Here is a 12,256-nt window from a genome sequence, read left to right as displayed (position 1 = left end):
TGTTTAAAATTCTCAACATGATCTCAGAAATAGCAAATTCAAACTACATCTCCCCCCCCTTATGTACTCAAAATTTCTTTTTAAAATTTCTTTTTATTTGGGCTTAGGTGGGGCAGTGTTTCGTTTGTCTGAGTTATTGTTCATTTATGTGTTTATTTTTTATTTGTTGTAAGCATACAGTTGTCCAAGTATTTAATCACTTACACGAAACCTTTACACACACACACCTGACACAACTTATTGTCCGCACGTATATAGCACACTCGCATAAACACCATCCTATACACGTTTCACGCACATAAAAACCTAGAGGCAGTTGGTCATTTCCCCATTTTTATATGTGCCAGGTGTTGGCAAAATAATTATCCCTCCCCTATTTATATTAAAAATATCTTATTCTAAAAAATACTTGTGTCTCAACTTGGCAGTGCCAAGTGGATGTTTATTTTAATACTGCTGAACTGCTTTACTTGGTGCCATCAACGTTTGCTTCATTTCATTTAAATTATTTGTACAAGTTGACCAAACATTTAAATTGTAATACAACAACACCTTAAGCCACCACTTCACATTTTGCCTAAGCAGAATCCTAGACATGTCAATACTCTTCTTAGGCTCTTCCTTGTAGCAACCATTATTATTATTTTTACCCAAAATTCTCCCAGTTACCCAAAGGTAATTTACCCCTCAGAGAGCTATAAATCTCCAGCGTCTAAGTGACAGTTCCCAGGATTATTTTGGGGGGGGGGGGGGAAATCTATTACCAATATGCTTTAGATATATGGCACGCATAGAGCTTTCTCAACGTATATTTCTTTACAGGCGCTCATTTTTTCCTCAGCAAAGTATTGTCATCTCCGTTTGTCGTGCCCCACAGCTGTGTAATCCGTTTCCCCTTATTGATTTATTATTATTCATTTCACATGAAAACCATTTTTTTTTAATGTGATTACTCCCAAGTAATCTTGGCATATTAAGAATATTCTACGGCTACCGTGAGCCTTCTTCGTTCTACTTATGTGCGTTTAAGGTGAGGTGAGAATATATATACAGTATACAGTACAGTATTCTGAGGAGGAGGAAGGCGGGAGGGGGAGGGGAGCAGGAGCGCGCGCAAGCGCGCGCGGTCTCGACAGCCCACGTGCACATGCACCCGTCGGGCCCGAGCACGTTCCAGACAGAGAGAAAGAGCGTGAGCGCAACGGACGTCTGCGGGGGGGGAGAGGGAGGGGCCGCCTCGTTCTGCGTGGAACGCACATAATTTAAAGCCGGGTCGAGTCGGCAAAGCAAGCGAAAGACGAGCAAAAGCGAGGCAGGTAATCAAGGGGCGGGACTGCGGTGTGCTTCGCGGCGGGGAGGGGAGGGGAGAGGGAGAGAAAAGGGGCGGGGCGGCTGTGTCGGAAGAGCGGAAGTAACCGGTTGCTTGTGTTTTGGGGTGGGGGGGGGAATGAAAGGAACGACACATTCAGGAGGGGAGGGGGAAGTGGAACGAAAGCCAGGCGCGCCCCTGGTCAGCGCGTGCGCTGAGGCGGAGCCCGGATGGAACTCGCTCTCACGTGCGCTGCCGCCTGCTTCACCTCATTGGCCAAAGGGGGAACGAGGGAGCGCGTGGTTGCTGTGACGTTGAGGCGTCAGGCGGGGAGGGGGGACTATAAAAGGTGGTGGGGAGGAAGGGAAGGTTGATTTCGAAGGGCCTGTCAAGACCCGTGTCTTGATGGAGTCCGGCGATGAAGGGGGGAATCTTAAACACAGACACACATTTTGTTCTTGATTTATTTTTTCCACAATGTGTACACCTTAGACCAGGCTTCCTCAACCTTGGCCCTCCAGATGTTTTGATACTACAATCCCCATCATCCCTGATCCCTGGTCCTGCTAGCTAGGGATCATGGGAGTTGTAGGCCAAAAGCATCTGGAGGAGGTTGAAGCCTGCCTTAGACCCTGCTCCCTCCCCTCCCCACTAGCCACATGCTTCAGCTACTCATTGATAAAACTGCTATTAAAATCAAATTTTATTTTTGTTCCATCTTATGTTCAGTGTTAACACCTGTGACCCTCCAGATGTCTTATCTATTATGTATAAAAACATATATATATAAACAGAGAGAGAGTGAGTCTACAACAATGGAATATAAAACTACAGTAAAAGCAATATAAAAAGTTAAAACCAGACATCGATTATTGTGGAAAGATGTATTCTTAATTGCCTGCGTGGTCCTGGTGGAATGGAAAAGATTTCAACAGGCTTTTGGAGGTTCATTTTATTTTATCTACTTCATAAAATGTATATACTCCTTGATTGCAGAAAAACCTCAAAGCGGTTTACAAAAAGGATAAAATAAAATTACTACTAAATATTTACAGCCGTCATTTAGAAGAAGAAGAAGAGTTTGGATTTGATATCCCGCCTTTCACTCCCTTTAAGGAGTCTCAAAGCGGCTAACATTCTCCTTTCCCTTCCTCCCCCACAACAAACACTCTGTGAGGTGAGTGGGGCTGAGAGACTTCAAAGAAGTGTGACTGGCCCACTTAAAACATAGATAAGGTTTAAACTACAATGTAATAGACATAAATTAAAACTTTTACAGTTCTGCACAAACTAAATGAGAATGTATTCAGCAGCCATAGAAAAGGATGGGTGAAAGAGCCTGTTTGATATCAATTGGCAGGGAGTTCCAAAGTGTCGGTGCTGCCACACTAGACAATCATGTTCTTACAGAAGCAGTGTGGGCATTATGTAAAAGTGTCGGTGCTGCCAATTGAAGCGGTCAGGTGGGCACAAGTTGTAACAGAAGGCAACTGCTGAATCTCTATTTGCAGAGTCTTCCACAATACTGGACCAATGATGCTGACGGCTCTTTTTCTTGTTGACAGCATTTCCAGGCAGAGCTGGGAACGTCCCCTGCCTGAAACCCTGGAAAGCTACTGCCAGTCAGTGCAGGCAGTACTGAGCTAGATGGCCCAATGGTCTGATTCAGTATAAGGCATCTTCCTGTATTTTTCTTCTAGGGGCCTACAAACGAGCACACATCTTTATTTTTCTTTTTACAGGGCTTGAGCGACACTGAAAAGCTTCATTCAATGAGAGATTGTAGTCTTTAAGTGAAGTTCAGGCGCCCAAGGGAGGAACATGGAGCGTCTGACATCGTTCAGCAGTAAGTAGAGTCACTCAAAGGTTGCTGATAGTGCTTGCAATGTGAATCTCCAACTTTCATAAATAGGTATTTAGTGCTAGGTGAAAGATACCACCTGATCTGGCGAGATCATAAGTGATGATATGTGGCTATGCAACTTCTGTTTCTCATGTTCAGAGGGTGCTGTTCCTTATTGTAGCCAAAATGGCCCCACCCACATTCAAGGGGGAGGTAGTAGCAGCCTTGGGAAACCCCAAGGTTTACAGAGGAAACCCAGAAATCCATATGAAATCCATTTCCTGGCATTCCATCTCAACTAGTGCAGGCAAGAGGAAATTTTGGCCCTCCAGATGTTATTAAACTACTACTCCCATCATCCCACGCCACTGGCTGTGCTTGCTATGGATGATGGGAGCTGTAGTTCAGCAGTTCTGGGCAGCCAAAGGTTTCCTGCACCTGCGTAGAATGGGGTTGAACAGATATGAACCAGCTTGAGTTTTGATGGCTGGCATCACTAGGGACACGTAGTAGTTTCAGTGTCCGCCCAACTAGTGTCTGTTGGCACAAAAACACCCTGGCCCAGGCAGAAGGTCCCAGATTCAAAGCACAGCATCCCCAGGAAGGGCTGGGGAAATGTTCTGATCTGAAATTGAGCTAGATGGACCAATGGTCTGATTCAGAATAGGGCAGTTTCCTATCTACCTTTTTCTTTTTAATTTTTTTCCTCAATAAAAAGAATCACAATTACACGCCTTTCAAACAAATACATCTGGTACAATTACATATTTGACTTCCCTCCCCCCCTTTTGTGGTTTCTTTTCTGATTTAAATTTTTAACACTGCATTTTCCACTTTGCTCCGTTTTTAAGTTATTCTTCCATTTCTCTTGATAAAAATTTTAACTGCTTGATTTAAGTTAACCCTACTAATGAACTTGCTTGCATGCTAGGATTTTTCAAATATTCCACAAACTTTCCCCACCCTGTCCTATTTACCTTAACATGTAGATGTATTGCTGTGTCAGTTTCTCCGCCGACAACAAGTGAAGGAGTTTGCTTTGCAAAATGGCGCCCAAGCTTTATTACGTATTGGTCTTGTTGGCTTTACAGATGACCCCTTTGACAAGCCGCCATGCCGAGGGTGTTCCTCTTACCTCGCAGAACCTTACATAAAGTGTGCAGAGTGCGGCCCACCTCCCTTCTTGCTGTGCTTGCAGGTAAACTTAAATTTTAAGGAGAGAAATGAAGGAGGGTTGAGTTGCCAAGCCTGTTGTGTTCTCCCAGGATGCTGAAAGCCAAGTAGCCAGATCACCAGGAAGCAGACTAGGGCATGTCAATAAGACAAGAGCTCCCAGCTCTTGCTGCTGCTTTTTCTTTTTCTTTTGTATAGCTGGCAGTGGCTCACATAGGGGGTCACCAACATGGAACCTGAGGCACCAGTGTGCCTGCCATTATCTCCTGTGGTGCTCTGAAAGGTCTCCGAAAACATTTCTTCAGAAATCATCAATACCTGAGAAACTGTGCTTCTTGCTCAGTCCCTGTTCGTGCTGGCTCAGCCTCTCCTACACTGAAGCTATTATAGCATGCTTCCATAGCAGCCATTTTCTGTCTCCCATGGCGCTCTCTCATAATTACAAATCTGCCCACTAGCCTAAAATGGCTGTTGACTCCTGGGCTAACAACTCCAAGCTGCACCAAATTCTTGTCGGAAGTCGTCTGCAAACAGCTTGCTATTCTTTGTTGTAAAGCAGTCTTCTTGCCAACCTGAGCCTGTGAATTATAGTCAACGGTGTTATATGCCGGAGTCAGACCCTTTGTCCTGTGTGTTTAACAGTTTATTTATTGCACAGCACCAATAAAAGGAAACTGTTTGTTCGAAAGGTTCCAGGAAATAACTATAGGGAAGGGATGTTTTGGTTGTGATCAAGGTATCCCAGTGTCCTTTTCCCTCTACCTCTTTATAGTCAGTATAAAGTCCCTGTTTCCCATCTACAAAAAGAAGGAAGAAAAGTAACCTAGTGGCAAACTCCTTTGTTTTGCAGTGCTTCACAATCGGATTTGAGTACAAGAAACACCAGAGCGACCACACCTATGAAATAGTGGTAAATGCACCTTTCTGATTACCTTGCTTTTTCTTCACGTTGTCAATCTCTGGGGGACACATCTTGATCAGGCATCCCCAACCTTCGGCCCTCCAGATGTTTTGGACTACAATTCCCATCATCCCTGACCACTGGTCCTGTTAGCTAGGGATCATGGGAGTTGTAGGCCAAAACATCTGGAGGGCTGCAGGTTGGGGATGCCTGATCTTGATAGAACGGGGGTTTGAGGTCAGAAGCCAGTGGTAGTTGTGGCGATGCCAGACTCACGCACACAAGCACATAGGATGCACAGCCCCCCTTCCTCAGCCAATGCCCTAGGATATTGCCTCCTTGCTGCTCATCTAATGATCACTCTGGCAACCAGGGAGAGGGCAATTTGCATCCTCATCAGGGGGCTGGCCTGGCCTTAAATGACTCTGCCCGCCCCAGCATTGTATCTAATTAAAAGAAGAAGAAGAAGTTTCCAAAATTAGTGGGGTCTTGGGGATTGAGAGTAGAAAAATTTGCTCGGAAGGCCCAATCTAGTCCCGCCTAGACCAGGTTTTAGCCACTTTGCATTAGAAGATTCATTAGACCAGGGGTAGCCAGTGTAGTGCTTTCTTGAGGTCTGTAAACGACAACTCCCAATTCCCTTCAGCCAGCATGCCAAAAGTTCAGGGATGGTGGGAATTGTAGCCTAGCAAAGGGGGGGGAGAGGGCACTTCATTGGCTACCTCTACCCTAGATATTACTTTGTAGAACAATAATGTTTTTCCTCGTGTACTGAATTAACCAGAAAACACTTGAGTTAAATTGTTATGTCACGAAGAACAGCTACATTTTCTGTTCCACTGAAACTCCTAAAACAGGTTTCCCATTGAACAGTGGTTGTTTTTCTGGGGGGTAGTGGGGTGTGTTTTGTTTGTGTTTTAATCTGTCATGCCCATGTTACTTCTGGAATTACAGCCACAGAGAAGTAAACGAAGAGGTCTTTGTTGTGTTCTGTAATACCACTTTCAGGAGCTAACCGTAATTATAGCTTGTGAGATATTTACGTTACGTGATAATAATTTGAAATTCCTGTGGCGTGCTGCTGGAGCTTTTAAACTGTCATTCCAGAAGCAGCAGTCTGATCTCTTGTTCCCTAGCTACTGGAATAATTTGTTTTCGTACATGTAGACCTAAGGAAATGTACTACTCAGCAATGGACATTTGCAGTCCCACATACCAGATTGGAATGGTGCCTCTGGGGAAAGTCACTGAGTTATGAACATCATTTATGAACATAAGCCTCAAGCCGGATCAGGCCAAGCTACATTTTTTAGCATCCTTAACAAACTACAGTTCCTGGAATTCTTTGGGGAAGGCCGTGTGCTTTAAATGTGTCTTATGCATGTGATCTGTATTAATAAGAGAGTATGTTGTGGGACGCGGGTGGCGCTGTGGGTTAAACCACAGAGCCTAGGACTTGCCGATCAGAAGGTCAGCGGTTCAAATCCCTGCGACAGGGTGAGCTCCCGTTGCTCAGTCCCTGCTCCTGCCAACCTAGCAGTTCGAAAACACGTCAAAGTGCAAGTAGATAAATAGGTACCACTCCGGCAGGAAGGTAAACGGCGTTTCCGTGCACTGCTCTGGTTCGTCAGAAGCAGCTTTGTCATGCTGGCCACATGACCCGGAAGCTGTACGCTGGCTCCCTCGGCCAATAACGCGAGATGAGTGCCGCAACCACAGAGTCAGCCACGACTGGACCTAATGGTGAGGGGTCCCTTTACCTTTTTATGTTGTTGTTATATTCTGATGTCAACTCAGATCAGTCATCCAGTGAAGCTGAATGTTGGAGGATGCAGGGCAGATAAAAGAAAGCATTTATTCACACAGCACATACCGTATTGGCCTGAATGTAAGCCACACTTTTTTCCAAATTCTGATTGTGAAAAATTAAAGTGCGGCTTATATTCATGACCTTATGCCGCTGGCAAAGTGGTACGGCTCCCCCCACCCACAGGAGCGCAGGGCAACAGCGCGCAGCCCACCCGCCACTCCCAAGCCTCCCCTACACCAGATGAGCAAAGGGGGAAAGGCCACCGGCAAAGCGGTGCATCTCCCCCCAGAAAGCAGCACAGGGCAATGGCGTTCGTCCTGTCCGTGGCTCCCAAGTCTCCCCAAAGCCGCCAAATTTTAAAGGTGTGGCTTATGTGCAGTTGCGGCTTATATTCAGGCCAATACGGTAGTTAAACTTCAGGTCTCTCTCTCACAGGAGACATTGATGGCCACCATCAATGAGACCATTGTTATTTGGACTGAGTTTGGTTGTCAACTGGAGATGGGGATTCCTGAGCTGAGTTGACGTCCAGAGCTCAATCGGTTGCAAGTTGGGGCTTTAGTGTGCCATTCATATATATGTGCTCTAATGTGTTGTTCCTCGTCTTGATTTCTGGTGACAAGGCAAGTTCAAAATGCCACTAAAGGCTGTGATGGGTGGGATTTAAGCTGCTGAACACCATGCTCAGAATCACAGCCAAAATTAGTTCCGTTCCTTGTTTCCCCCATATCGCCAGACATCCAACTTCCCCGTCCTTGATCCGACTTGGACAGCTCAAGAAGAAATGGCCCTCTTAGAAGCTGTGATGGATTGTGGCTTTGGAAACTGGTGAGAGTTTTATGCCTGATTAAACATTGAGATATGTCCTGCTTTGGTGGGTAATGCAAAACGGAGCAATCCTCCTTCTGATTGATGCATAACCAGAACTATTCCCCCTCCTCTTTCTCTTATAGGCAGGATGTAGCAAATCAGATGAACACAAAGACGAAAGAGGAGTGTGAAAAACATTACATGAAGCATTTCATCAACAACCCCCTCTTTGCATCCACGCTATTAAATCTGAAGCAAGCGGAAGAGAATCAACACAGTGACACAGCCATCCCATTTTATTGTAAGAGTCTATGGCAGGGACAGAGGCAGCATTTCGCATTCCCAGATTAGCCAGTGTGGTGCCCTTCAGAGGCTGTTAGGACTACAACTCCCATCAACCCTAGCCAGCACAACCAGTACAGTCGTACCTCGGCTCCCAAACACCTTGGGAATCATACATTCCGGCTCCCGAACGATCGAAAACTGGGAGTGAATGTTCCAGTTTGTGAACATTCTTTTGGAAGCCGAACGTCCAACGGGGCTTCTGTGACTTTTGATTGGCTGCAGGAGCTTCCTGCATCCAATCAGAAGCCGTGCGTTGGAAGCCAAACATTTCAGAAGTTGAACAGACTTCTGGAATGCATTTTGTTCGACTTCCAAGGTATGACTGTAATCAGAGATGACTGGAGATGCAGACTTCTGTGTTATCTACCCATGCCCGATTCTGTGTCTAGAGATGGGCCTTCAGGGACATGAATCAGTGACAGGTACGGTTAGGCACCACAGAAATTCATAGCAAGTTATTAACTTAGGAACTTAAAAAAAAAAAAATAAGCTAACAAATGCACTTCCTTTCCCCCTGCATGCTATTCAAACCATTTTTTCCTCTGTTGCTTTGAGAGGAGGGGAGGTGCAAATAATTTTTTTTAATTGGCCTGACTACTAAAACATGCTTTCCACCCCCTCCCAGCTGCTGAAGATCCTCCGCGGCCTACCTTTGATTCCTTGCTCTCCAGGGATATGGCTGGATACATGCCAGCAAGAGCAGACTTCATTGAGGTAGGAACTCAATCTGGCGTGGCTCTTTGCCTTTCCTGCCGGAAACAAATAGGATGAATGTCGTTATGGCTGGGATATCTCAGTTGGTAAAGCTTGAGAGCGTGCTGGGTTTGAGCCCCACGTTGAGCAAGTGTTTCCTGCATTGCAGGAGCTGGGATTAGATGACCCTTGTGGTCCCTTTCCAACTCTACGATTCTGTTTGTTATTTTCCTGTTTCTTCTTCCCCCGCCCCTTTGTTTCCATAAACAACGCCAAGAGCCATACTGAAGGGTGGTTTTTCAAAAACAAATTCATGAAATTGGGGCAGGGCGGTGGATGAATGAATGAATGAAATGAGAGCCTTCTCATCCCTGCATGTATTACTTCTCAGTACCACTTGCAATGTATTTCTCATGCCATATTTTGGAGCTTATAGTGGGATTTTTGGCTCGTAGTGGTGATTCAGAGCAGGGTTGGGGAACCAAGGGCCACATTCTTTTCTGACAAACTTCCCGAGGGCCACATAGTGGGCGAGGCCTGAGGCAAAGGTGGGCAGGGCAAGGAATACATTTTTTTTTTTTTACTTCTGTGCAGTAGGCTATTTTCTACTCACCCTCACCCTCCCTTCTCTACGACAAGCAGGAGGCATGTTCAGAGTTCAAGGCGCATCCCAGTCAGGGAAATACACTTGGGGTGCAAAATATTAGCAGTGAGAGGTGTGAATCGGGGGATAAGGGGTGTGGCTTGTGGAGAGTTCCAAGGGCCAGATAGGCATGGCGGGCCACACTTGGCCCCTGGGTCTGCTGTTCCCCACCCCTGGTTCAGAGGCTTGGCTTGGTTATCTGGCACTGGGCACTTAATAAACAAGCATAGAATGCAATACTGCTTGGAACCCGCTGGGGGAGCAGCAAGATTGACTAAATGCACAGTCTGTGCAGCAGAGATGCTCGCAACTGGAGAAGAGTCGCTGCAAATCACCTGCTGCTATTGTTGTTATTGTTAGAAGCTGATGAATTGGCATCAGGTTCCTGCTAAATTCATATCAGGATCTGGAAGTGGGTGTATCAACAAGCAACACTTTTTGCTTTGTCTTATTTTATTCCCTACCCTCCCACACCAAACCAGAGCACCCAGCTGTGCAGGAGTCTGGTTCCAAGTCTTCAAGGCAGCAGAGTGACCCAAATCGCCAAGGCCACCCCAGGAATTGTGAGAAGAACTGCTGGTGGTGTGGTCCATTTGCTGCCTTGAAGACTTTGGTAATGAAGGGATTGTTGCAAAGCTCTTTTGTCATTTTTACTATCTCTTCCTTTGCATTAAATTGATGGTTCTTGAGACCTTAAAAAAAATATCCACAAATTTCTTTTTTTTTAAAACAAACAAACCCTTTTGTTTCTTTTCAGAGTATTAAATGCAAACCACAGCAAAATATCAACTTAAAGATATCTAAAACAAAGCAGGACAAATAAAGGAGTAACTGTACAAAGTAGCAACACCCGATCTTAAATCCTGACATCCATATTTCTCTGGATGGTGCAGGAAGAGATTGCTGCCTGTTGAAATCCGGAACACGAAATAAATTCCCACTAAACTGCATAGAAGTGTTTAGGGCCCTCCTTTCCCTCGGAAACCTGTAATTTAAGTGTTATTTTTTCCTGCAGCGATCAAATTCCATAAGTTTTTATACCACAGGGAAATGTTCAATTTCTGTTATGCTTTCTGTTGTTGGACAGTGGAAATCCTGGCTTCTGCCAGCATCTGTGTCAATAGTTGTTGTTTTTTCCTCCCACAGGAATTTGACAACTATGCTGAATGGGATTTAAGGGATATCGACTTTGTGGAGGATGACTCGGAACTTTTACACGGTGTGTTTTGCGTTGTGAAGCTGTAAGAGGAAATGTGGGGTATCTCCACTCAGAGATTGGAAGCAACAAGGGATGGTTTAGTGGTCCTCCAGTTGCTTTAGTGGTGCAGCGATAAATCTGCTAGCACATTTGCAAAGCTAAGCAGGGTCCAGTGTGGTGTCAAATTGGATGGGGGACCATTTGTGGAGATTCCTGCATTGCAGGGCATTAGGCTCGCTGACTCTCGGGGTCCCTTCCAACTCTACAATTCTATGATTCTACATGGTAATTTTTTTTTACTGTGTTGATTTGCTGAATATCCCCCCCCCCCACACACACATGTATGCTCACATATACACACAGAGCAGCTTTGCAGGGGACATCACTCCCTTGACCTCCTGGCAACTGAGTGCCCATTGTTTACCAGGAAAGAGTGGGTGAAGCAGCAGTGAGGCCAGCATAGTGCAAATGCAGCAGCAGGAGCTCTGGATTGGCTCTGCTGAAGTGTTTGCACTCCCCCCACCTTCCTGCCACCGCATCCCTCTCCCTCCTGATAAGCAGTAGTGGCTCAGCTGTCAGGAGGTCAAGGAAGCACCACCACCGCTCCAGCACCACACTGTTTGCTACTGCAATATTTCAGCCTCGGTTACGATTCTTGATTTTTGGGGGGAGCCATGTTTGGATCCCTGAAACATTGGTGTTTTATGTGCTATCTGGCTTTTAGCAAGATGCAGGAATGTTAACCCTTCTTCACATGCACATCCTGCCGCGTGGGAGCCACCTCAGTGGGGCAAGGTCCCACAACGCAGGGGCACATTATACGTTTCAACATTTTTGTGCCACCTCCCAGAGCAAGCCCTACTAAGACAGCTCCCAACTATATATTCGTCACACGTTTTACCCTAAAACAATAAGGATCACCACACACACACACACACACACACACACACACAGTTCATAGGAAGAGCTTGCTGGGTCATGTATAAGGCCCCTCTTCTCACAATGGCTGGCAAGTTGCCCCTATGGAACGCCCCACAGGCAAGACCCTGAGTGCAACATCTAAATGCAACTGCTTGTGATTCCTAGCGAGTGGCATACAGAGGCATTCTCCCTCCAATAATGGAATGCAAATATGTCATGTATCAAATCAAAGCAGCTAAAAATAAGACTCAAAACAGTGGCAGTTCATATACAGACTTTGGAACTGCTTCCACTTCAGTGCCTTGAGAAGGTTTCTCTCTTGAAACATCTCAAAAACCAGATTTGGCTAGTCTCTTTCCTGCTGAGGCCTGTGTCGTTTTTCATGCTGTGATGAAAACAGGTTGTTGTTTTGGGGATTTGGGAGATAAGCTCTGTGCTAATTCTCTCTATATTTCTCTGTAAGTGTGAAGGATTTATTCTTCTCATCTCTTTTGCTCCCCTCTCTCCTGGAACTTACACAGCTTTGAAGATTGCAGTTGTAGATATCTATCACTCGAGGTTAAAGGAAAGGCAACGAAGGAAAAAGTGAGTTCCTGGCTTTTTCATTCTT

At 45.6% G+C, this 12,256-nt stretch overlaps 1 protein-coding gene across 7 annotated transcripts in view; it reads left to right on the top strand.

Moving 5' to 3' along the window:
* Positions 1-1,135: 1,135 nt before the first annotated feature.
* The window catches only part of TADA2A (transcriptional adaptor 2A), a 31,297-nt gene continuing 20,176 nt past the window's right edge, over positions 1,136-12,256 (top strand). The window contains exons 1-9 of one of the 7 annotated variants that reach the window (XM_083714691.1): positions 1,136-1,316; positions 3,052-3,155; positions 4,244-4,350; positions 5,176-5,235; positions 7,773-7,864; positions 7,990-8,147; positions 8,817-8,905; positions 10,674-10,746; positions 12,168-12,231. In XM_083714691.1, coding sequence (XP_083570817.1) covers positions 3,131-3,155; positions 4,244-4,350; positions 5,176-5,235; positions 7,773-7,864; positions 7,990-8,147; positions 8,817-8,905; positions 10,674-10,746; positions 12,168-12,231 — 668 coding nt within the window. In that variant the 5' untranslated portion in view covers positions 1,136-1,316; positions 3,052-3,130. Of the gene's footprint in view, positions 1,317-3,051; positions 3,165-4,141; positions 4,351-5,175; positions 5,236-7,772; positions 7,865-7,989; positions 8,148-8,816; positions 8,906-10,673; positions 10,747-12,167; positions 12,232-12,256 lie in introns of those variants that run through there. The other 6 variants (XM_083714688.1, XM_083714690.1, XM_083714689.1 and 3 more) reach the window with 6 other exon arrangements.

The sequence above is a fragment of the Podarcis gaigeae genome (assembly GCF_964106915.1).
Source record: "Podarcis gaigeae genome assembly, chromosome: 15".
NCBI classification, from domain to species: domain Eukaryota; kingdom Metazoa; phylum Chordata; class Lepidosauria; order Squamata; family Lacertidae; genus Podarcis; species Podarcis gaigeae.
Note: the sequence above shows the minus strand (reverse complement) of the source record. Positions and strands in the feature narration are given on the sequence as shown.